The 27,357-nt window shown below is 35.3% G+C and overlaps 2 protein-coding genes across 2 annotated transcripts in view; one reads left to right on the forward strand and one right to left on the reverse strand.

The window, feature by feature from the left end:
- The window catches only part of LOC125870051 (double-strand break repair protein MRE11-like), a 9,377-nt gene extending 5,509 nt beyond the window's left edge, over nt 1-3,868 (reverse strand). Inside the window, exons 1-5 of the mRNA XM_049550417.1 lie at nt 3,701-3,868; nt 3,527-3,566; nt 2,443-2,578; nt 858-1,015; nt 336-426 (exon numbers count right to left, since the gene is read on the reverse strand). Of these exons, the coding sequence (XP_049406374.1) occupies nt 336-426; nt 858-1,015; nt 2,443-2,578; nt 3,527-3,543 (402 nt within the window). The 5' untranslated portion in view covers nt 3,544-3,566; nt 3,701-3,868. The remainder of the gene's footprint in view (nt 1-335; nt 427-857; nt 1,016-2,442; nt 2,579-3,526; nt 3,567-3,700) is intronic.
- Nucleotides 3,869-8,314: 4,446 nt separating this feature from the next.
- The window catches only part of LOC125870590 (uncharacterized), a 76,735-nt gene continuing 57,692 nt past the window's right edge, over nt 8,315-27,357 (forward strand). Inside the window, exons 1-6 of the mRNA XM_049551048.1 lie at nt 8,315-8,569; nt 13,204-13,285; nt 19,801-19,904; nt 22,510-22,605; nt 22,747-22,794; nt 26,404-26,454. Of these exons, the coding sequence (XP_049407005.1) occupies nt 8,555-8,569; nt 13,204-13,285; nt 19,801-19,904; nt 22,510-22,605; nt 22,747-22,794; nt 26,404-26,454 (396 nt within the window). The 5' untranslated portion in view covers nt 8,315-8,554. The remainder of the gene's footprint in view (nt 8,570-13,203; nt 13,286-19,800; nt 19,905-22,509; nt 22,606-22,746; nt 22,795-26,403; nt 26,455-27,357) is intronic.

The raw sequence follows: 27,357 nt of genomic DNA on the forward strand, positions 1-27,357 counted from the left end.
GGCAGTGGAAGCTCTTTGATTGTTTACCAAGATCGCAAAGGCTCTAATACCATGTGAGAAATATTGAAAAAGAATATTATTGAATTGTTGTTGTTGTTTACATTATTACATTGAGACCCTATTTATAGACCGTAGAATACAATCCTTTACCAAGTAGGATACTTTTTAGTATTCCTATTTACGTTTCTATTACTATTCCTATTCTAATAGGATTGTATAGACCTATTCCTATTCTAATAGGATTGTATAAATCTATTCTTATTCTAACAATCACAAATAGTCCATCCTGCTGTTCCATGAAAAGAAAAAGTAAATAAACTTTCATGGGTTCATACCACACCAGCTGGATCATCGTGATTGCCATGAATGCTGAAAACAGGCAACCCCACATTAAAGTGAGGATCTTCGTAATTTACATGACCAAATCTGAATAAGACCCACAAAAGATTAAAAAGAGAAGAAGAGAAATATTATGCTAACAAAGAAGTAAACATAAAGTAACTTAAAGGAGCATGAAATGTAATCACAACTTCAGATAACTTTGCAGGAGAATCTTCAGATAGAACATAGAAAAGGGGGAGCAAAGGATGAAAGAAGAAAACGAAGAAGAATTTGAGATAAACTACTTTACAGGAAAATCCCCTGATAGAACATAGAAAAAGAGGAGCAAGTCGAGCATAAGATTATTGTTTCAAAAGCTTCAATTACTTTTCCATAACAAAGCATATAAGTAGTTTTCATACTTATCAATGAAAATAACAAAAAGAAATGAAGAAAAAGAGGTAAAGCATGACAAATTGACAATACAGAAAGAATAGCGACAACAAGTTAGCAGAGTTCAGATAAATGGTTATTACAGGTTAGCAAAGTTCACTGTCTGGTCACTAACAACTTGGAATTGCACCGGTTGATCATTGAGACAATAGCGGCGAAGAATTTCAATGGCTTTTACCAGTGTTGCCCTGGATGGCTTATTCTCATGAAACAGATCACCACCGAGAAGCACAAAGTCCACCTGGAGCCAAAGTAAAATCAATATAAGTGATACGAATACATGTGTACATAATAACTGACAGATGAAATTTGAATATAGAGATAAACTATTTTTCAATGTAGACACTACCACTAATCTATGTACAATATAACATAATCTACAGGCAAGACGCAGGTTATTTTTTAGAAAACCGTTTTCCAAAAATTCATGTCTTTAGTTGTCTAAACTTAAGGCAAACATTCTCCAACTAGGAAAGACAATACACCAGAACATGCAATTGTTTTTAGGTCTTTCAAGGACAAGTCATTTTCTCCTACTTCCTCCAACCACCATCGCTTGCCTCATACTGCTCCTGGAAACTATTCTCAGCGATAGATCACAGTCGCTTGTTTCCCACAACTGTCACTTAACCACAGACAATTTTAGCCACCATCCAACGCCTCGACCTCTATAAACAATCACTTATTACAGCATGCCCCCATCTTATCTCCACCACTCATCATTGCAATCAGAAACAACCAACACGATCTCACCTGCCCTTGAAAAAGCACAAAGTGGGCTTCACTCATGCCACCAAAATACTTTGAATATCACAAGGAGAACAATACAATGAAAAAATGGAATTGAAAAGTATTAGTGATTCTACATTTCCCTTTATCGGTTTGATCGATAAGTTTCATTTCTCGAGTATGGCAGATCACTGGAAATGGGGGGTGTAGTCAGACAGAAGAAATGGTGGAGATCCGTTCCTGCTAGTATATGGTGGACAGTTTGGAGAGAGAAATTTAAGAATTTTTGAAGGAAGAAGTAGCTCTTAACAGAATTTTAAGATGAAGTGCTCTCTTCTTTTTCATTTTTGGTGTAAAGAACGTTTTGTAGAGGAGGCAGTATCCTTAGTAGATCTGATAGGCACTCTGTAACTGTTAGGATTTCATAGTTGGATCTGCTGTCCTTTCTCTCTGACTCTGTATTTATGATTTTGGCACTACCCTAGTGCCTTTTTTCTTTAATACTCAAGTTACCATTCTCAAAAAAAAAAAAATCTCGAGTATGGGAATTGGGAAAGATGAAGAGACAAAATCATGAAAGCACCTGCCGTTCCAAGTTATCCTACTGGTCTGACTTGCATGCTTTCATGTTTCTCTGGAACAGCAACTCATGGGAAGAAACAAATCCTCTCAAGTATTCACTAGATTCCAACAAAATTTTATACTTAGTTTCGCCCATTTTTGGTAAACAGACCATAGATAATTGTCACAAATCAAATCCTCTCAAGTATTCACTAGATTCCAACAAAATTTTATACTTAGTTTCGCCCATTTTTGGTAAACAGACCATAGATAATTGTCACAAATTATCGAAACAAATGACAGGGGAGTGGGATGTTAACTCCACCAATAGATAAAAGCAATTTGCCAGACCAAGTGGAGAAGAGAAATCATTTTTGCCTGTTTTTTCTCCGCGATTGAACATATCTCTTCAAATGCCTGAAATGAATCATGCCTACGTACTTCATCCTTCTCCATATAGCCCAAGTGACAGTCCGTAGCAACCAGGATCCTAATGGTGTTGCTCCCCTCATTCCTGGAGAAATTTTCCATTTTGTTTCAAATTCACATTAAATCTAGTAAAAAAACTCAAGTAAATTTCTGCAAATTCAAAGGGAAACAAATCTAAGGATTTCATAAACACATAAACCAGGCATTTTGTAGAACAAACTGATTAATTCAACTTAAAATAACTTTTAGAACATGCTGAATTTCATATATTCCACTATGAACGTACTAAAATTTCTACAGATTACTTAACATGCATTATATTATTTTCCCTTCCAATTTTTCCTATAAAAATCACATTGCATATACTAAAAAAACTCAAGTAAATTTCTATAAATTCAAAGGGAAACAAATCTAAAATATCTCATAAATTCAGAAACCAGGGCATTTTGTATAACAAACTGATCGATTCAACTTGAAATTACTTTCAGAAATTTCTTAATTTCATATGTTCCAATTTGTGAACATGCTAAAAAATTTTATAGACTACTTAACACGTATTATATTATTTTCCCTTCCAATTTTTTCCAGTAAACTCGCATTGGATATACTAAAAATACTCAAGTAAATTTCTACAAACTCAAAGAGAAACAAAATCTAAAATATCTCATGAATTCAGAAACCAGGCGTTTCTAGAACAAACTGCTTAAATTAACTTGAAATAACTTTTATAAAATGCTTAATTTCATACATTGCAATTGTGATCATACTAAAAATGTTACTCCCTTTGTTCCAATTTGTATGGTACAGTTCAGATTTCGAGATTCAAAGTGTGACACATAAATTGGAATGGAGGAAGTATTAACTACTTAAACTTGTTAGAATCTCAAAATCCGAAATGTTTCACATAAATTGGAACAGAGGAAGTATTAACTACTTAAAATTGTTTGAATACCACAATTCAAACATAAATTGGGACGCAAAGAGTATCAACTACTTAACATGCATTACATAATTTTTGTGTGGTTTTTTTTACCTTGAAGTATCGTCCATTTGATTGAAGATGAACTCTCAACCTGCGGAAACAAGAGGAAAACAAAAAAACTAAAAAACAATTGAACACTATAGAAAAAACATCATTGCCGTAGTTCAAAAAGAAAAACCCTAGATACGTAAAAGGAAATGTGCAAAGAAGTAAAAGAAATCCTACTTTGATGTCTTCGAACAAGGAATTGAGGAGCTGAGATTTGAGAAAGAGATGATCTTTCTCGAAAAATTGCAGAAAGACAAGTTCGGAGCTATTTTAGCTATGGCTGCAACTCTTGATAGACTGACCGGTTGGAATGGGGGAGGAGCCTGGCGGGGAATTTAAAAGAATATTTGCCACAAAATAAATAGAGAGAAAAATATATACTAGTTTTTATTTTATTAAAAAAACATACATATTTAAAAAATTATGTTTGATTACAAATACAAATTGAATTTTTTTAAAAAAAAGAAAGAAATGGTGAGTGATTTGAAGTATGGAAAAAAATTATAGATTACTCGTAGCTAAATGGACACCTAATATATCAAATACTTCGTTTTTAGAAATATTTAATTTTTTTATTTAAAAAACAAGTGGCTTGAAATTATAGATTTTTTATATGGACATTTTCTATGAGATATATTTGAGATTATTATTATTTTTCAATTATGGACCTTTCTTCCTTCTTCTTGCTCCCTTCTTCTTTTTCTTAGTCTTCTTGGTCCCTTCTTTTCCTTTCTTCCTCTTCTTGCTCCCTTTTCTTCATTACTTATTATTGTTGCATCGCAAATATAAATCATTTTGAGCAAATTATATATTAAAACTTAAGACATCAAGAGAATTTCATATCTAAATTTTGAAACCTCTTAGAGGAGGTTTTGAGTCGGTGGAAATTGAATAGTTAGTGATACTTTATGTTTAATCAGTGTATACTTTATGTATAATTAAGTTATATTCATTGTTTTTAGTGTATCATAATATATAGTCAATGTATAACTCACGTATATGTAAGTCATATTCAGTTTTTTGAATATATCATAATCTATAGTTAGTATATGATTTCTATGACTTTTGACTATTTTATATATAAATAAAAATATGGCTATATTTATTATAAATTAATTACTTTATTTTATATATTTAAAATTGTATTTATGATATATGAAAGATTGGTAGTCCAGAAGATGCCCCTAACCAATTGACTTGGTATCAGGTCCAACAAATAGGTATTATGAAGGAGAAATTACCTAATTACAAAACTTCTCTATCATATTTACCAATTCTCTCGATAGATTGAAATAATTACATTTTTATCTCACTATTTAATAATTTTATACCAGATTTTCAAGTCAGATACACGAATCACGCTAGATACACACTTTATATATATCTAGTGTGATTCATATGTATCTAGACGGGAGTGAGATGAGAGGGAGGCGAGCAAAATTTATTTATGTACTCTAGATACATATGAATCACACTAGATACACAATATATACATATATTTGATACACCAGGTACGCAAGCAAAATATGAGATACATGAGTGGGATGGAAGGGAGGCGAGAAAGATTTGTTCATGTATCCCAAATACATGTGAATCCACTAGGATATAAGTGAATCTATAACAAATTACACCTAATTTTAGACATTATGTATTTTGAGATACATGTATTTGAATGTATCCAAACACACTTAAATTGGTAAGATTTGTAATATAATATTGCAAACTAGTGTGCATATAGATAATTAGTTTCTAAGCCAGTGAGATTTCTATAAGTTATCATATTATAAAAGTTTTACAAAAGATTAGATATAAACACTGAAACTGACTAAAAAAGGAGGCTCTAAAAGTTATTCAATATTAATAAAAATGCTAATTTCAAATATATATAATAAATTAATTAGCTTACAATAAATGTAGTCTTATTTTTTTTTCCAGGAATCTACATTAACCATACAATATAGTTTATCAAAAGTAATAGAAAGTATACACTCGCTATACAATACAACTTACCTATACAATGAGTTATACACTGACTGTGACACCCCAACTTAAGATAAGAAGTTCACATCGGCAAAATACATGAGAGATGTTGAGTATATAAGTAAGCAAACCTTATCAACTACTGGTGCATTTTAAAGTTATGCGGGCCTAGGCCCGGATCAAACAATATCACTAGCGAGCTGGACTGCTACAAATGGTATTAGAGTCAATCATGTGTCAGCCTTGTCGATGTGGAACACAGTACAACTGAGTTTAGGCAAATCTCGGTAAGACAGGGTAAACCTCAGTGCTGAGTCTAAGCAAATTCCATTCGGTGGGGCAAACTGCAGCAAGGACACTGAGTCCATAGATTGGGTGTATGTGACACCCCAACATAAGATAAGAAATCCCATATCGGTAAAACACAAGAGAAAAATTGGGTATATAAGTAAGCAGACCTCACCAACTAGGACACTTTATAAAGCCGTACAGGCCCAGGCACAGAGCGGACAATATCACCAACAAGCTGCGTCCTTACACTGACTTTACATGACACACTCAAAAGTCTGAAGATACATTGACTATATACAAAGTAAACACTAACGAATTCAATCTCAATCAACTCAAAATCACCTCTAAATAGTTCCAAAATTTAGATATGAAGTTCTCTTGATGTTTCAAGTCGTTTGATATATAATTCGCTAGAAATTCACGTTTTAAGCACGTGGTTATTTTTTAAAAACAAAGAAGATAAAGCACAATGACGACGAAAAAGATACATAAACAACCATTAATGGCGAAATTGAAATGAAAAAATAAATAAATTAGAGGACCAATGGTGAAATTGGAAGGGAGAAGAACATTATTTGGTCAATTTTGATAATTTTAAACATTGGGTCAGTTTTTTGATAGAACCAAAGGCCAAGTGACCCTTTTGCATAATTTTCCCAAAAAGTTAATTCATCAAACATGAATGACTAGAAATTGAAAGTTTTGTAATTTAATAAGTATAAAAGTAATTAAAGAAAAAATAAATATGTTCAGAAGATAAAAGAGAATACATAAATTCGAGTAGTTTATATAGCAAATTTATAATTAGTGCATCTCGAGACTGTGTCATACACATCCTTCCTAGAAGGTGGTATTGGCAGTAGGTAAGGTACTATATAAATATATAATTCCTTTTTATTTTGAATAGTAATATTTTACAATTATTATAAGAAAATAATTATAAATGATACCAAGTTTAAATGTTTTCATAGTTGATTTTTTTTTTCTTTCAGCTTGTTATCATATCTGCGAATGGCTTAAATTGACACGTATATACAGACACAATAATGTCATTCAGGAAATTTTAAGTAGAGAATATTATAGCACAAAAATACAAATGATACCATAATTTAAGTTTGAAAGATACAAAATTTCAATAGCTTAGAGGATTTTTCTAATTACACATAACAATAAATATATATTTTAATTCTTAAATTATTATTTTGAATCAAAATATTATATAATTATTATAATTGTGTTGCGATAAAATTAGATAATGATCAATGATGTAGGTGATAGTTCTACAATAGTAGATGTCGATTTGCACTAGTAGTTGGTAAAGTAAAGATGGACTTTCGCATATAGCCACTCAAAAATAGCCTAATTACGCTTCATAATTATAGTTTACTAATTACGATTCGTAACTACATGTTACAGAGAGGAGAGTGGCGAGCGAGAGAGGGTAGAGAGGTTTGTATAATTCACGTCTCGTTTGTATACTTCGCAGGTACGTTTGCATAATTCACGTGTTTTCGTATAATTAAGTAATATAAAGTCTGAAATTATACAATATAATAAAACTCGAAATAACGAATTGATACAAACATAAACATATCAACTTTAAACAATTATACAAAATCTATTATACAAATTATATTATATAAATTATATAATACAAAATCTGAAAACTACACATTTACACAAACTTTTAAAAGTTATACACAAAAATATTTAATGTATATGATGATAAAACTGAAAAACCAAAGAAAATCATCGTCATATACAAATACAAATCAAACAAATAATTGTTAGTTGTGAATTATACAAATGTGACGAATTATACATCTACAAACGTGACTAATTATACAAACTCAAAGTCAGCTCACGTAATTAATGGTTAATGTTAGTCGCGAATGATAACTATAACAAACTATAGCTATGATGAGTAATTAAATAATACAAATTTGCTTAACTGCATCATTTGACTGACAATATTGGTTTAGTAGTGATAGCTACTATAGAAATACTCGGTGCTTGTAGTTGACATTGACTATTGAAGGTGAAAAATAGTGATTACGAATAAATCATATTTACTGAAAACAAACAAATAGTTCTAAACTAGAAATAAAAGTACTCAAAACACGCTTAAAACTTTTAAACTAGCTGATTAAAATTAGTTGACAAACAAAACAACAAATGATGAATCTAACTTTATAAATTAACAAGTATTACATATGCCTTTATAAAATTATTAAAATCGACATTTTATTAATGCCTAACAATATTTCTCAAAAAGTCAAAGAGTTTGTTGCTAATACATGCTATCCAAGAAAGGTGGGTCAAATCCTCAATATTTTCAATTGTTACAAAATAAACCTTCAAGATTTAGTAATTACAAAAGCACCCAATATCCAAATAATAACTAACCCGACCCATTGCACAATCTGTAGAGCCGACCCGACCCGTTTAACAGGAAAAAACCGCACGGCCTGCAATGCACAGTATTAGGAAATGACCGCTTATTATACACTTCCATCGACCCCTTATTTCGCCATTTTTATAATTCTTCACTTCTCTCCCTTCAAGAATTCCAAGTACTCCAAAAACTCCTTGTTTTTACATTCCAAAGCTTCGATCTTTCTCTCTCTGCATTGGACAAAGTTCTAGGGTTTCATCAACAGCTTCATAAATGGATATCTTTTATTGAGCGGTGATCGCCGCTAGTTATTATCTCGGCGTTCGATTCCTCCTGCTGTGAAAGATCGCCATTGATTCATCATCATGTTCGAAGCACATGTAAACAAACTCTCATCCTCACTTCATTTTTGTTTTGTGTTGTGAATTGCTCAAACTTTGTACTGTATTCAATCCTCGTTAATTGAAGTTGTAGTTTTTAATTGATTAAAATTTGGAAATCATGAGGTGAATTAGTTTCAGTCTATTTTTCTAAGTATGCATTCGAAGTAGTGGATTTTCTCTCATTCTCACTTTTTTGTTTGTTTGTTTGTTATGAATTGTTCAAAGTTTGTACTGTATTTAATCCTCGTTAATTAAAGTTATAGTTTTTCATTGATTAAAATTTGGAAATCACGAGGTGAATTAGTTTCAGTCTATTTTTCTGAGTATGCATTTGAAGTAGTGAATTTTCTCCCATACTCACTTTTTGTTCGTCTGTTTTTTGTTATGAATTGTTCAAAGTTTGTACCGTATTTAATCCTGGTTAATTGAAGTTCTAGTTTTTCATTGATTAAAATTTGGAAATCATGAGGTGAATTAGTTTCAGTCTATTTTTCTGAGTATGCATTTGAAGTAGTGGATTTTCTCCCATACTCACTTTTTGTTCATCTGTTTTTTGTTATGAATTATTCAAAGTTTGTACCGTATTTAATCCTCGCTAATTGAAGTTCTAGTTTTTCATTGATTAAAATTTGGAAATCATGAGGTGAATTAGTTTCAGTCTATTTTATGAGTATGCATTCGAAGTAGTGGATTTTTTTTTAATGCCAGTCAGTGGACTACTATTTCTTATACCTATTGTGTTATATGCTCCTATTAGTATGTTTGGCCAAAAGGTCAAAAATGTTTTTTTTTTCTAATCATAAAGTGTTTATGTTAGAAAAGTAAGGTGTTTGACTAAACTTCTAGGAGAAAATAAGCACTTATGGGGAGTAGCATAAGCTCATAAGCTAAAAGAGTAGTTTCTTTTTCTTTTCGAAAACACTTTTTTGAAAAGCATTTTTGAGAAAAATGCACGTAGAAACCTTTGAGAAAGCTTGGCCAAACACTAATTGTTGTTCAAAAGTGCTTTAAAAAGCTATTGTTCAAACACAAACTGCTTCTCACAAATATATACTCTTTTAAAAAACATTTCTAAAAATAGGACTTTTTAAAGTAAGCTAATTTTAGAAGCTTAGCCAAACAGGCTATGAGTTTACACCTCAGTATTTTTTATTTGTGTGTTGTTTAAAGTTTGTATTTACTCCTCGTTAATTGAATTCTTTTTGAAGTTCTAGGTTTTCCTTGATTAAAATTTAGAAATCACGAGGAGAATTAGTTCCACCCTATTTTCTGAATATACATTCGAAGTGGGTTTTTTTAAGTGCCAATCAGTGGACAACTAGTTCCTCATAGCTATTGTGTTACATGCTTCTAGTAGCCTGTTTGGCCAGGCTTTTGGGAGGTCAAAAATGCTTATTTTTTTCCTTCTCAAAAGTGCTCATTTTAGAAATGTAAGGTATTTGGCCAAGCTTTTGGGATAAAATAAGTACTTGTAGAGAGTACTAGAAGTTCAAAGGCAAAAATGTAGTTTTTTTGAAAAACACTTTTGAGAAAAATGCACTTCGAAGCACTTTGAAAACGCTTAGCCAAACATTAATTGCTGTTCAAAAGTGCCATTTCAAGGCACCTATCACTGTCACAGTGACAAATAAACTAGAAAGGTAGCAATGGAATTTCTTTTGGGATGCAGCGGATGGGACAAGAAAATTTCACTTAGTTCGTTGGGAGACCGTGACATCTCCTAAATAGTGGGGAGAGCTTGGGGTCAAGGACTTGAAATATTTTAACAAAGCACTTTTGAGTAAATGGTTGTGGAGATGCGTGGTGTACGGATAATTTTTATGGATAGGGGTGATTGCTGGTAAATATAATGTAATAGAAAGGGGGATGAAGAACAAATGTGATAACAATGCCTTTCAGGTGTGGTGTGTGGAGGAATATAATGAAGGGGTGGGAGGATTTTTTATAGTACTACTTTTTAGGTTGGGGATTAGAGAAGAGTTAAACTTTTGGGGCAAAGTGGTATGGGGAAATGGTGCTTATGGATGAATTTCTAGTGTTGTATAGAGTCTCTTTCCAAAGGGAGTTGTCCGTTTAGCAAGTTAGGGGGACAGAAGGGGATGTGACCTTTTGGGATTTGAGGGTTAGGAAGAATTTTCAGGATTGGGAGGTGACCGAACTTCAAAGAGTGCTAGATTTACTCCAAAACCAAGGCGAGCCAATTGACAAGTTTGATGCCTTGAATTGGAAGCTCGAGAATTAAAATTCGTTCTCCCTTAAGTTCTTCTATGAGAAGCTCCTAGTTAGGACAAATGTTAGTTTTCCACTTGCCTCGGTCTAGATTCCTAAGGTGCCAAGAAAGGTGTGCCTCTCCCCGTGGCTAGCTACTAGAGGGGTGATTTTGACGATGGAGAATTTTAGGAAACGATTTGGTTGAGTTGATGTTTCCTTTGTTAGGAGACATGAGAGGATGTGGACTATATTCTATCAAATTGCAAACTAGTCTCAAGGTTATATGAGGATATCTTTAGATGGTTTGGTGTTTCTTGGCAAATGCCTCGATCCGTGAGAGAGTTGACATGAAGAATGGAAATAGGAGAAGAAAGCACAAGGCTTGGAATGTCACTCCTCTTGCTTCAATGTGGATCATTCGGTAAATGAGGAATAATAGTTTTAGGGCTTTCGAAGGGGTACTATTTTGCATATAATTTTTGAGGATGGCCTTAAAATTAATCTTGGAAGCGTTGGGAGGGGTGGTGGTGGTACTATTTGTACTTTTATTAATATAGAGAAAAAAGAGTTGAGATAATATTCAAAGTAAAAGCCATGTGTTTGTAGGGCATTTAGTATTTATGTGCTGATGAATAACATCTACAACTAATATGATATTTAGAAAAGTGGAGAAGTGGAAAAGCACGTGCAAAGATAACAACGAATGAGTTAAGTGAGGTGGAGGGAGTTGAAGGGATGCGAGCATTGAGTGTTAGAAGAAAGAACGAGAGCTAGGAAAGAGGACATGAATAGAGAGTTAGCCTCGTTGGTGGTTGCGTAAGAGACTAGTTCCAGGCAAAACTATGAAGGCATTATGGTTAAATGATAAAATGCTAATATAAACTTTTTTCCACATGATAGCTACAACGGATGGACATGATAGATTATGGTGGAGCAGTAATAACGAAGGCAAATTCAAGGTAAATTCTGCATATAAGTTGCTAAATCAAGGTGGACAACAACCTTCTCGTTGGCCTTGGAAGCAGATTTGAAAACCTAAAATCCCTTTCAAGGTGTGTTTCACTTAGCTTCTGGCAAGATAAGTAGTTTTAACACATGAAAATCTCAAGAAAAGGAAGTTCTCCATGTGTTCTAGATGCTATTTATGTGGGGAAGAGGTTGAGACAGTCAACCATTTGTTTCTCCAGTGCAGAATAACATCCCAGCTGTGGAGGATTTTCATTAGTCTCGGGGGTTTTGCTTGGGCTATGCGTAACAAAATCACACACATCTTTTGTACACTTGGGGAGAAACAGGGGTGGGAGGATTGTCCCGGTTTGTATTTGGTGGACTGTTTGGAAAGAAAGAAATTCTAGATGTTTTGCGAGCAGGAGCTGTGATCTTCAAAAGATCAAACTAAATTGTATCTTGGTTTTTCTGCTTCTGGTGTAAACATGTATTTAGAGGACACTGAATCCATCATAGATATCCTAGGTTCCGATTAGGATTCAGATTTAGTTTTCTTACTTTTTTGACAAGCTGTACATCTGGTTTTTAGTGCAACCCCTGTTAAGGAGTAACCTTCGTTCCCTTATTTTCTCTTGGTGCACTAAAAAATTCCCCTATTGTATAGACGAGTGGGTGGAGTATTTAGAGAATCAATTGATTGTGTAGGTTCTTTACCTTTATATATACCACTTATATACGGTCGTTGTATGGTCTTGTTTATGATGAAATACGTTTACTTGATAAAAAATATCACCTTATTATGGGAAAAAACAGTAGTAGTTGGTTCATTGCTACTATATGCGTGAGAAAAGATTTGTGAGAGGGATAAACTCCTAATTATTTCAAGAGAGAAATTTGTTATATTCACTTAATGATAATAGGTGAAATCTTTTCTAGTGACCACACTTCTCAATGTTTTTAGGATTATTATGTATATAAAAACAACACCTTAACAGGGCAAAAAATAGTTGTAGTTAGTTTATGTTTACTAGACGTTTGAGAAAAGGGTGTTGTTTTTCCCTGAGATTCCAACTTGTGAGTGATAAACCTTCATTTATTGACAAGAAGAGCAATTGGTCATTAAGCAGTAAGAACCATAAAGTACGCAGTGGGTTAAGAAACCAAACAATTTATGACATATCCACTCCTAACCACATTCTCAATGCTAAATGTCTTTTACGTTTATATAGCTGCCGTGATCTTTCCCCTGACACCTTTTTGGACTTTGTTAGTTCCTTATCTTTAGTATAGGGCACATTTAGTGAAACTGCATCTACTCGATGAATCACCTACTTCATAAATTTTTTAATGATTTTTAGTAAATTGTATGTGATAGAATGAAAGGAAAAAGTATGTATAATGTCATGTTTAATTAGCCGTGCTTCTTTTTCCTCCTTATCTTTTGTATTAGCTTTTGAATGTACATGGTGTAGGTTCTGCATTTGCTTCGAAGATATCTTGGTGAATATGTCCATGGATTGTCGGCGGAGGCTTTGAGAATCAGCGTATGGCAAGGTATATTCATATTTTCTCTTTCCTGTTTGGTATTTGAATTTCCAATTCAATTTGTTCATACACATTATACGAGATTGTAGCTGAAAGGCTAGTGACTTTTTCTTCTCTGGCGAAAAGTAGTAGTGTAGTGGTTTGATGAGAAAAATTCAGTCTAAAAGGAAGGTATTTCTAATTTCCATGTCATGTGTACATTTATCCACTGTCTCGACTTCACTTTTTCCCTGGTCACTGATTTATCCTTGAGCTTTACAGCACCCTGTCCAACTTGATACAACTTCTTTTACTATGCATGCCTTCACCCACTGAAGATAAAAATGTCTCAGTATTTCCCACCACAAGCTAGTCTCCAATTGACAATGTAGAAGGAGATGATTCACATTTTCTCGCGATTATTTGCACATGAAGCACCAAGTGACACATGTAATTCTCCGCTTCCTCAAATTCAGCCATCAAAATCACCTAGCCAAGTGAAAGAACAAAGCTTTCCCGGCACTCTAGGGATCCATACCTATATATGTGGGGAAACTTGCTCCAAATGCACAAAAGTTTCTCATAAAAAGACTTGACAGAAAAAATACGCCATTACTTTCCTCTTCCCCACTGCATGCATCATGAGTTGCTTGTGTAATTTCTTATTTATGAACCAACTCAATCAACCTTAACTGTGTGACCTCCTAAACCTCAAGTCCAAATGAACTTCTCTAAATTGTAGCCTTTGTACCCGTTGGACTGACATCTTTTTTTGACATGAGATACTGTACTTATTAGGAGAAGTGATTTTTTTTTTCTAAAAAAAAAGGAAAAGTGATGCTCAAAATGCTGTTTCCCTGCATCACATATGTCCCAAAAACTTACCTTACTCCTATTACCTACCCTAAATGACACATTCCATTAAACTCTTCCCATCCTTTCAAAATATTCTGCCAAAGCCCACATCCATAAGGAATAGTGATATTTTTAGTCCTCCATTCCCCTTCTAAGATACCATGTTTCTTAGCAATCACCTCCCTCCAAAAAACATTCTACTCTGCCCGAAATTTCCACAACCACTTCCAAGTTGCACGTTGTTAAATTCCTTTAAATCTTTAATCCCAAGTCCACCCTAACACTTTGATGTCGCGTCAGTATCCCAGTTTACTAAGTGAAACTTCCTCTTCACACTGAATCATCCCATATAAAATCCCTCTAAATTTTTTGATTCTGGTTCCCTGCGCTTTCTCATTTAATCCAAGCTGGATAACAGTCTCGGATATGGAGCTGGAAAGCAGTCTGGAGAAATTACCCCATAAGGTAGTGTATTGTGGTTGTTAGTGGTTGGTAAGGCCTACCTTACATAAGACAACTTAAAGAGAAGAGGAATGCAACTCTGTTCCAGATGTTATCTATGTGAGAAGGAGTTTGAGAGCAATAGCCATCTGTTCATACATTGTCAGGTCACTAGATTATTATGGCATTATTATTTCTAAGTAAGAAAGAGATGTAATGTATTATGCCCAACACTACAATCCAAGACTACATAGGAATTACTGGTCTGTTGTAACCTATCTGGTGGACTGGTCAGACACAAAAAAAGTGGTGGAAGACCATATTGGGTTGCATATGGAAGGAAAAAATAGCAGATAATTTGGAGGAATCAGCAATTCCACACAGAAAATTTAGATGAGTTGTCTTTTCCCCCCCACTTCTTGTGTAAAGAAGATTTTGTACAGTATGTCGACTCAATGTTAAATACATTATAGAATCCCTATAGTAGGATCTGGGGGAGTATTTGACTCGTGGTTTTTTGTAAGCTGAAAAGTTGACATAGCACAGTCTTTTGTGCTACATTAATAATATTGTTACCATTCTAAAGATACAATATTCAAATAAAATAAATGTGGAAATGTATCAATCTAGATACATATTCACTTGATATTTTAACAAATAGCAAAAATCTATGCAAGATACTTACTCTTGTCTAATACATACCCATACATCATTCATTTTTAGATAGTAGAAAAGTTCATGAAGGATGCTCTCTCCAATTGGACACCTTGGACACTTAGAAGAAGGAATAGAAGTTGAAAAGTGTGGGATGTCGTAATGTAAGCACTCATTTGGGTTGTGTGGATTTTATGGAATGAGAGAAATATGAGAGCTTTTGTAGGAATAGAGATCAACCTTATACATTTGGGGATTAGCCTCTCAATTCTAGTTTCTTTTTGGTGCATCCATGAGATTCCTATTTGTATAAAAAATTACGTGTCGCTCATAGAGAATCATGTTTTTTTATTAAGTAAAAATAAAATAATTGATTCTCTACGAGAATCATATTATGTTGTAGGTTCTCTACTTTTTGATATACTTCTTGTATAAGGGGAATTTACCCATTTATTATCATTTTTTTAATCAGGCAAATATTTCATTAAGCACAAGACCAAAATCGTCCGTATACAAGAAGTATACCAAAAAGTAAAAGAACATACATAACCATATGGTTCTCTACAAAAGACACTCGATCCTCTATACAACCCGGAACTACATGGATGCACAATAAAAAAGGGATCAAATACTACTCCTCAACCTCCCCAAACGCTATTCTATCCCTTAAAAGCCCTCCTGTTAAACTCTCTCCAGATGATCCACATCAATGCCATAGGAACATCATTCCACATCCTACACTTTCTCCTGCTCTTCTTCCAACTTTCCAGCAAAACAACAGGTCTTTTACGGATCTTGCCATTGCCAAGACATAGCAAACCAGCTAAATATGGATGGCAATGGGGCGGATGCGGGGTGGGTTGAAGTGGGATTTTTAAAAACTAATGCGGTGCGGGGCGGGTTGCGGGTCTATGTAGTTTTATGTGGGTTCAAACTTAATTTTAACTTTTTACATGTTATAAGAGTGATAGAACATTATTTATTCAAGATAGTAAATGAAAATGGTTCAATAAAAACTAATGCGGTTTTTTTCATGCTTCCCAATTGACCTTTAAAAAATAAAATTTTAAGTTATTATCTATTAAATTAATACAACTTAATGAGAAAAATGAATTTATTTTTATGAATTTTATTTTTAGTATCAAACTTAATAAAAAAAGGCAAATATTCAAAAAATTATGCGGGGCGGGTTAAAATTTTTGCGGATTAAACTCAACTCGCCCCGCCCCGCCCTGCCCCATTGCCGTCTCTGCAGCTGAACATATCCCACTACAGTCTTGTTGCCAAGCTGCAATGTAGAAGAAAATGATCTACATATTCGCCGCCTCCTTGCATAAGTAACACCAGCTGATGCAAACAAATTCTTTTCCTAGGGTTCTCTGCTGTCAAAATCGCCCCTCTAACAACCAACCATGTAAAAAATGCACACCTTCCAAGGCACTTTAGGAAGCTAAATCAACTTTACCAAAAAAAGCCTCCTCTGCCCTCACCAAAAGCTTCTCATAAAAGGACTTGACACATTTCTTTCCTAGAATTTATCAGCTCCATAGATCTCTGCTGTTAGCTGTTTAGATAGCTTTTTTTGCCTTTTTGGGAGCTGATATTTCTTTCTTTTGTAATCTGTGCATCTGCTTGATGCTTTGTTAATGACATTCTTCTTACTTCCTCACCAAAAGCTTCTCATAAAAGGACTTGACACATAAAGCACACTGGTTTCCCAACTTCCATCTCATTGAATGAAGGTCTATCAATTGGCTCGCAATGCTGATGGAGTAAAGCCAGCCTTCTTCGTAACGCATTCACCTCCCATTCCTGGAAGTCCCTTCTAAACCTCAAATCCCAAAATGTTTCTTCCCCAGGTATCCCCTTATATGTTGGACTACCGCCTCCTTTTGAAAAGAAACCTATGAATACTTGGAATTCCTCTTTTAGCTGCATGTTTCCACACCATTTATCTCCCAGAAGCTAACTCTGCTCCCATCCCCTACCCCGAAAGAAATATTATCATAAAAGAGACCCATCCCTTCATCATATTCCTCCACACTCCACACTAAAAAGCCAACTTGATATCATTAGTTCTCCTTCCCTTTCCATCATCCCATATTTATCTACTATCACCCGTTTTCATAAGGATTAGACGTTCACCCCTATCTCCACAACCATTTTCCCTACAAAACTTTGTTAAAAGCCCTCAAATATTTCACTTCCAGCCCTCCCCAACTCTTAGGAGTTGTCATGGTCTCCCATCAGACCAAGTGATACTTCCCTGCCCCATTCGCCGAATCCTAAAGAAAGTTTCTTTGAAGCCTTTTCAATTTTCCGCTCACACTAGTGGGAGCATGGAACAGAGACATAAAATAAGTGGGGATGCTCGATAAAGTGCTCTGAATAAGCAATCCAGCTCCCAAACAGATGTTATATGTGCAAAAAAGAGGCTGAACCACCGGACACCTTCTTATTCATTGTAAGGTTGCCTCAGAATTTATGGAGCATGTTTTTTTGTCTTTCTGGTCTCGATTGGACCACACCCCTCTCAGTTAAGGATGCTTATGAGAGTTGACAAAGCCATCAAGAAGATCTGGATCATGATACCTGGTTGTATTTCATGGTGTATTTGGTTAGATAGGAATAGGAGATATGTTTTGATGGGGAGTCAACTACTTTAGGCATTTTGAATGCTAGGCAGGTGTATTGCCAATTTGTTTAGTTGGTCTAACTTGTATCCTGCTGATACTGCAGAACAACTTCAGGACTTTTTTGTAAGCTCAAATGCCATAGCTTGTAATTCTTGCATCTCCTTGATGCTGTTATAATACCACTTACTTTATCAAAAAAAGCACATTCTTCTCGCCTATAAACAAATACTTCTTGTGCCAACCTGCAAGCCTTTTCTTAACCCTCTGAAGTACTGGATTCCTTACCTTATTTGATGCCCCCAAGGGTAAACCCAGATAAATAGTAGAGAGAGCCGTACCACTCAATGTAAAACCTGAGTGAGCTAAACAATGTTGTCCACCTGACCAATGGTAATATCTCACATTTCCTTAGAAAGTTTTTAAGGCCCGACACCATCTGAAACCAAACGATTAAGGAACTACCACCCCCAACCGCACCAATGAAACCCTTTATAAGTCCAATCATCCTATTCAAAGCCACTGAAGAGCATAGGTGATAAAGGATACCTTGCCTCAACCTCCAAGAATTTTTTTTTTAAAATCACACGGCTTACCATTCACCAACACTGAGTAACACACTGAGGATACTCATAAACTGTTCCACTTTCTCCATTTCTCCGCAAAACCCATCTTTAGCATAATGAAATCAAGAAACTTCCAGCTTACATAGTGATAAGCGTTCCCAAGTGCTAGCTTGCACAACACTCATGACATGCCCTGCTTCCTTTTCTAATCTACCACTTCGTTTGCCATCAAAGCAGCATTCAAATCTGTCTACCTTCGAAGATGAAATCGTTTCATTCAGGACTTTCTTTATTAAATTATGGGATAAGGGTCTGAAAAATACCCCAACTTTGGTCGAATTTGTTGTTGCTATACTAAACTTTCATGAGGACCTATTACTTCCCTAGATTATTTAATACCGTATTTTAAACATATATATTTGCCCACGTGGACATAAAAAATAATGCAAAATTATAAATAGTAATGTGTCCAAGTGGGCACATATATACCTTTAAATACACTATTAAATAGTTCAGGGGGTAAAAAATACGGTATTAAATAGTCTAGGGAGGTAATAGGTCCTCATGAAAGTTTAGTATCGCAACAGCAAATCCGACCAAAATTAGGGTATTTTTCAGACCCTTATCCCTTAAATTATTAATTCTTTATCTATGTGAAACTAAATAGGCGAGTCTTATTTATTGATTTTGGCCTTGAGCTTAATGAGAGCGGGGATTTGCTCCTCTTCGGGAAGCTCATTGACGTCCCCAAGATACCTGATGGCGTCTACTAATTTTTAAAGCGTGAGCTCGTCCCACGTTCCTGTCTGATGGAAAACAAGTTCTTTTTGCCTGCCCACAATTTTTGTTTTTGATGACCGTGGTGTTCGTGCCAGCTTTCACGCACCTCGACTAAAAACTGGTCACTCTTAGTAGGTAATTCTCACTATGTAAGATTATGTAATTTTTATATACATTTCATCTCATCGATAAAATATTAACAGATTATTAACTACATACCGTTTATGGGATAGAGTGAGATTCTGTCCTCTTTGCTATGATGTTTATAGGCTCTCTGAGAATATCCGTTTGACTGATCTTAAGCGTTTATTGTTGTATTTTGTTTACTTTAGTGGTATCTAGTCTTTTCCCCGTTCCCTTCTTCTTGATGCACATTTCCTTTTTGCAACTGAAAAAAAAACTGCAGTGGAGATGGCAAGTTCTGAAACACTTCTTGAGCCTTCCATGAAATGTATATTTTATATTATGTAATTTTAAGATCCTTAATGTGCTTTTCCAAAATTCGTGGTTCCTGCTAAATGATTAATAAATTCACCTTCAGCTGTCAAAACAAAAGGGGGTTCGCTTCCTAAATTTGTTCTGGTATCCCCTGTTACAATCTTTCATTCTTTTATAGGCGATGTCGTTCTCAAGGACTTGAAACTGAAGGCGGAGGCATTGAATTCGCTGAAACTGCCAGTTACTGTCAAAGCTGGTTTTGTTGGAACCATAACTCTTAAGGTATTTTTTTTTTTTGAAATAGGTTACTTTGTATTATATCACAAAACAATACATGGGTTGTACTAAAACCATTATATACAGATGTCTCCTTTTCCACTTGTTTCAGTCTATATTAAGTGTAAAACATCAATTACTGATACAATGTCATTGGAGTATACTTGATAACACCAAAAACATAACAATAAAATGCAGTTTAACTTGACTTTCTGGACATCATTCTCTATGCTCTCAACACACCTAGAATTTCTTTCTTTTCCAAATAGTCCACCATATACTAGCAGGGATAATTCTCCATCTGTTTCTGTCCTTTGCATTCACCCCTGCTGCCTCCCAACTCTTCAAAGCCTCAGAGACCTTCCTGGGCATGGTCCAAGAGATGCCTTTGAGGTTCAAAAAAATCCTCCATAGTTGTTGGGTATACTTACAGTGTAGGAACAGATGGTTCACTGACTCTAATGCCTCCCCACAAAGAAAACAAAGTTATCCCTCTTTTCTTCAAGTTATCTTGAGTCAGAGCAGCTTCTTTGGCCAATAACCATATGAAGCATGAGATTTTATGAGGTATTCTGCTTCTCCATATTTGTTTACATGGCCAACTGTATGTTTGTTGGTTTATCTGATCCATCAACTAGTAGGCCGAATTAACTTTGAATTCCCCTTTGCTATTTCCCTTCCAGCACATAACACCTTCCCCTGTTTGTAACCCATTAATAGCTTCCACAGTGTTGAGAAATTCTGCCACTCTGGACAAACACCTTTGAGACAGCAGTTCCCAGACATTTATATCCTCAATCAGCAGAAAATGGCTACAATTGTAGAAGTCAGAAATGAACTAGGATGGAACCTGATTTTTAGAAGGTTCCTCAATGACTGGGAAGTGGAGAGAATGACTCAGTTCTATAATACTTTGGAACAAGCCAAGAACCTCACTTGTGAGGAAGACAAATTGACATGGAAGCTGGAGAAAGACGGCAAGTTCAAGGTGAAATCAGCCTACAAATTACTAGACACTTCAACTGAAACAAAGGAGTTGTGGCCTTGGAAGATGATCTGGAAAGGGAAAATACCACATAAGGTGGCTTACTTCACATGGCTTGTTGCAAGACAATCTGTTCTGACTCAGGATAACTTAATGAAAAGAGGAAAGGACTTATGCTCCAGATGTTTTTTGTGTGAATCTGAGACAGAGACAATAAACCATCTTTTTTTGCATTGTAAAGTGACTGAGAAGCTATGGAAGTATTTCATTAACCGAAGAGGTATCACATGGACCATGCCTAGAAATACTGCAGAAGTCCTAGCATGCTGGAATAGAGATGGAAGTCGGTCAGGACACAAGGAGAGATGGAAGATTGTCCCTGCCTGCATCTGGTGGACAATATGGAGTGAGAGAAATCAGAGATGTTTTGAGAACAAGAGCATCCCTTTCCAAAGCATTAAAATGAATTGTTTAGTGACCTTTTACTTTTGGTGTATCCATTTTATTCCCAAGGATCCGGGGGACATCACCCTATTCTTAGATAGTTTATGAGGGAGATAGGTGCTTAGTTTCTTTTTGGTAAACCCTCTATACTTTTGATGTAATTACTATAGGAGTTCACTATTGGTGTACTTCTATGTTTATAATACCAGTTAACTTTTTCAAAAAAAAAGAAATTCTGCCACTCTTGCTATAACTTTTAAGGTATTTTGATAATTGATTTCTTTTCAGATACGTTTTGTCACTTTCAATCATCCTTGTTTAAAATTATTTACTTGATAAGTATGCCTTTATGATTTTCATGGGTTATAGTTCTGATGCATGCTTCTTATAGGTTTGTGTTTGTTTCTGCTTTACTTGTTATACCTGTTGTAGTTACTCAAGTATAAACGTGTCACAGTTTTACTTTAATTGTGGTTATATTTATTATTCATAATTAAATTACAATGATGCTGTGCTCACTGAGCTCTCCTTATTTTGTGCTTGCTTTGAATACCTTGGGTCGAATTCAATATTCAACCATAAAAATTAGCTCATGTGGTGTTGAGAGTTTTTTTAATAATAATAATATTACTGTGACCACTCTAAAAAAAAGTAGCTCATGGGTTGAGGATTAACCGAGGCCAAAGACCATATAAGGACATACCAAACTATTTCCTCAATCAGTGTGGACACTTAACACTCCTCCGACATGCTCACGGTTGGACATTTGGAGCATGACCAACATAACATGGATGCCCAACATTGTTAAGTTTTAGCCAAAAATTTGAACGGTTTTGGCTCAGATATCATGTTAAGTAAATGAACCTTGGGCCTAATTCAAAGCCAAAGCTAGCTCATGGGGTGAGGATTGCCCAAAACTATACAAGTAAGAGAGTAACAATCCACTCTCCCAACCAATGTGGGACCCTTAACATGATATATCATAAGTTGGTATAACTTTTTGCCTTATGTTGTTTTACCTTTTAGATAAGTTAATGGTATATCATTTACATACACCAAATTGGTACCAGAGCATTTAGAAATCAGGGATGTGGATCATTTTGCTTTTATAACTCTCACTTTTTTCCCTACAGTTGTATGTCATGTGTTTTTCTTTCTAATATCACTTCTGTCTGATTACAGGTTCCTTGGAAAGGTCTTGGCAAAGAGCCTGTCATTGTTCTTATTGATAGAGTCTTCATTTTAGCTCATCCTGTTGTTGATGGAAGGTCTCTTAAGGTAGGAGCATACAACATTTGTTTGATTTGATTGCAATGATGTATTGCAGCCCTCATTATTACAAATCTTTGATGTTCAGAAAGCATAAAATTTAAACTAGTCCAGAAAATTAATTTATGTTTACATTTTTGTTTTCATCAGGAAGAAGACCGGGAAAAACTTTTCGAGGCAAAACTTCAACAAATAGAGGTGAACACTCGTTTCATGCAATTTTTCTTTTGTTCAGAGAGAAAGAAATAGGAGAGTTCTTGAAGGGGGTAGAGATGAGTTTTACTCGGTTGAGTAGTAGCCTCCTCTCCCTTATTTTCTTTTGGTGCACCCATGTAGTTCCTCGTTGTATAGAAGATTGGGTTGTAGAGAATCATATCTTTTTGCCGTATCTCTATTTTTGGGTATACCCATCGTATATGATTTTTGGTCTTGTTATTAATGGAAACACATTTACTTGATTAAAAAAGGAGACTAGGACGCATTCCTTTAACCAATATGCGACTTAACACTCCCGCACACATCCAAGATCGTTCAACTAGAACACAAGTGGCCAACAATGTGAAACACAATAAGGGACAAACACTCCTCCACACGCTCAAGACTGGAATATAGAGGCCCAACATTGAGAAACACAATAAATGGGACCAATGGGCCTGTCCTAGATACCATATTACTTTAAGGGAAAGAGCAGCGTCAATGAGAGAATTGAGAAGCTTAATCATTCTCTCTAGCTTGATTGGGAATATATAGTATTTACAATGTACGCATACATAGTGTGTGTATACTTACAAAATAAATCCCTAAATCAAATCCTTGAATCCCAGATCAAGTTATCATGATTTAATGCCAGTCATAAAATATCTTAACACTTAGGAAGGCACAGCTGCGATTGTGTGGGGAATAATCTCCGTCCCTAACGTCATCCCCATCCCTCTGAAGGAAATTTGTGATTCACTATTTAGTCTCATTTGCTACGGTTAATAATTTGAAAATTGTTATACCTCTTATATACGACCAGGCAACCTCATTATAGAGCAGCCTATAGTTGGAAGTGAAAGAGGAGGTTATTCTCTCATTAACATAATGCTCACCAGGTCTCTTCAAGTATATCTGTGATCTATTTCTTCACTTAGATTCCACTAGCTTGGGTCATCACAGAAACATTGTGATTGATGGTCTTTGCATTCTTAGCTTCTTTAAAGACTACCAAGTTTTTAACGTGAACGGTTTTTGACTCTTCAAGCACTTGTGCCTTGTGGATGTGTACAAAAGCTTTCAGTTATCAAACATTGTTTTGTAATGTAGCTTGATTGTTTCTGTTGATTGGATGATATGGAAATGAGATGGAAGCACTAGAGGATGATAGTCATAGAATTGTGATGTAACGGGAATCAAAGAACTATGTGGAATGATGAATCTGACATTGATTTGAATCAATGGTCGCTGTATTCATTTGGATGCTGGATCATACCACTTTCAGTTGTATATTCAAATCTTTAGAAAGCAAACTAACATTATTTAGTCAGCCCAAAACTAACTGTGTAAAAGTTCTGTGAATTTTAAGGGATATCATGAGAACGGAAGAAAACAGATGAGAAATTCATTGATGCAAGTTCACAGATTTATTGTGACAAGAACATACAATAAGAGGTTACTGAGAAACAACAGTCAGAACTGAGTAGTGTGGGTGTGAGATTAACTATGTGACTAGGCATTCTTAAAATAAACACAAATGATTGAACAGAGTAAAGTATGCTAAGTTCCATGTTTGACATAAGACTCGGAATAATTCAGTGTAATTCCTTAGACATCCTTGTGTTCCGCAGAATTCTTAGCGATAAGGTTTTTTTTATTTTGAGAAAGGTAACATTACTTCTATATATCCACAGGTATACTACATCAAAGTGTAGTCCCCCTCCAAAAAGTTTTACTTACATCATTCCTAGGATCTTCTAGTTACAACCAGTCAAATATTAAACACATTTTCAGCATCTCCTATCACTACTTGCTTACACCAAAAATTATAAAGCCCTAGTCAATTAGTCTTTATCTTCTGGATATTGCTCTGTTTTCCTTCAAAACATCTTTGATTCCTTTCCTTCCAAATTGTCCACCAAATGCAAGCTGGGACAATCCTCCATCTCTTCTCATTTTTTCCTGCATTTCCATCCCCGTTCCAGCATTGTAGGAGTTCTATAATACTCCCAGGCTTTGTCCACTTAATCTTCCTCTTTTGGATGAACATCTGCCACAATTGATCAGTCCATTTGCAGTGTAAAAAGAGATGGTTGACTGTCTCCATCTGTTCTTCACATAGATAGCAACTAGAACGTAGATTGGGTTTCCTCTTGTTTAAGTTCTCATGTGTCAAGACTGCCTGCTTTGCCAAGAGCCATGTGAAGTAATTCACCTTGTAGGGAATTTCTGTTCTCCAGATCATGCTCCAGGGCCATCCTGCATGCTGCTCCTCCGTAGACCTAAGTTCTCTGTATGCTGATTTTACAGTGAACTCTCCCCCTCTCTCCCCCTTCCATACTAGTCTATCTTCCTCTCCTGTCAGATTGGTAGCCATTTGCATTGTATCGTGAAATCTTGCTATGGTTGTCATCTCCCAGTCATTTAGGCCCCTTCTTAGAAACAGGTTCCACCCTTGTCCTGTCCATAACTCTGCCACTGTTGCTTCTTGTCCTTGGCTCAGACTATGTAGTACAGGGAAGGCATGTTTGAGTGCTTCCTGTCCACACCAAATGTCATTCCAAAAAGCTACTTTTTCTCCATTGCCCACCTTGCAGCTTGTTTTCTCTTTGACCAGCTGCCATAGGTTCCTGATAGACCTCCATACACTACAATTGTAAGGGTTGGTGACCACCTCTGTCATCCATTTATCCTCCATGCCATATTTTTCTATTATTACTTCCTTCCATAGAGATACTTCTGGTGAGACAAATTTCCACCACCATTTCATCATCAAACTCTTGTTTTGGGTTTAAGGTTTTTTTTTGTTGATTAAGTAAGGTATTTCATTCACAAAAGGGCATCAAGAAGATGCATACTTACATTAATATAAATACAAAATAAAAAGCTGTTAGTCCCTTTAACAGTGTCAATCTAAGACAAGGGAACTAACGAAGTTCCAAAAATTGATCCATGCAAATTACAGTAGCTAACTTAGTCCAGCAAAAAAGATTGTGTAAACATTTAGATTGTGTAAACAGTTGAGAGTGATTTGGAGTTGAGGTTCCATCAAAGTATCTCGTATTCCTCTCATTCCATATGTTCCAAAAGATGACTGCGTGGATCATCAACCAGATTTTTATGATGGTTTTATCAACTCCCACAAGCTCCAACTCAACTGTGCATCTTTCATATTCTGTGACTTGATTCACTTAAAACCAAAAATACAGTAGAACAAACTCCACAGATCAGTGGCAACTGGGCACTGCAGAAACAGCTGGTTGGCAGTTTCTCTATTGTTCAAACTAAGATATCATCTGTTGGCCAGCTGAAATCCTCTCTTGTTAAGGTTATCCTTAGTTAAATATGCTTCATTAAGGACAATCCAATTGAAGAATATGACTTGTCAATAAGGATACTTTTGATGGATAATACTTTTTAAGGTGTTTTCCCTTAGGTTAGCCTTTTCTACCTATATTTTTGTTACCTGCCCCCCCAAATAAAAAGAAAGGTTGCGTTGTAGTGTCTGCAGTGTTGTTAAGCTCTACTTGAACTTCTCTGAATGACACCTTTTTGGAACTCTAATTCTTGAGTAGTCTCATTTTACATTGATGCTGAATGCACATCATGCAGGAAGCAGAATCAGCCACCCTTGAGGCATTATCAAGATCAAAGTTGGGAAGTGTATGTTCTTAAACTCTGCCTATTATTTACAAGTTGAGATGATTTTTTAATGGTTGTCACTCTTGTTTCACTGACTCCTCTAATTTCACTTTTTTTTTTTTTTTTAAATTTTCATAATTTTTTCCCTCATCAAAGACTTTGTAATATCATCTTTCTAGATAAAGTCTGTTAAGACGTTAAATGTGTCTCAGCATATGCTTTTTGTTTCATAAATGGATGTCAAGTGACTATCATACACTTGTGCTCGTTCTGCGTCATCTGATGTTTCTTAAAAATTTGTGTTTGTATTGTGGAATGTAAATATTTGGCCTTTTCGGAGTTCGTTTTCTCCACTAGATCTGACCCNCCCCCCCCCCCCCCCCCCCCCCCATAAAATATACAAAAAAGAAGAAGAAAAGAAACAGAGAAAAAGAAAATAAGGCTCTAAGATATTCTTACAGCAGATAATCTGTGAAAAATAAGGGCATGCCTCTAAGTTGCTACATGTTTCATAGTAAATATATGAGCGAGGATGCAAATAATTTCTTGTCAAAAGAAGATGTTAGTCCATTGGTTATGGAGTATGCAAGGGGAGCAGTTAGGATTTGAGGTTTAGGAGAAATCTAAAAGACTAGGAGGTTGGAGAATTTCAAAATTTCACTGGATTTGCTTCACCAACAAAACGTTTTTATGGATATTGCTGATGTATGGAGATGGAAGACAGGAGGAAGTGGTGTTTTCTAGTGAAATCTTTTTACGAGAAACTCCTATCTAGGGAGGATTCAACTTTTCCACACAGTTCGTTATGGATCCCCAGGATACCTCGAAAATTTGTTTCTTCACTTGGTTAGCTGTGAGAGGGGTAATCTTGATGGCGGAGAATTTGAGGAAAAGGAAGATCACTTGTGTCAGTTGGTGTTTCAT

The sequence above is a fragment of the Solanum stenotomum genome, chromosome 7 (assembly GCF_019186545.1).
Source record: "Solanum stenotomum isolate F172 chromosome 7, ASM1918654v1, whole genome shotgun sequence".
Lineage (NCBI taxonomy): Eukaryota > Viridiplantae > Streptophyta > Magnoliopsida > Solanales > Solanaceae > Solanum > Solanum stenotomum.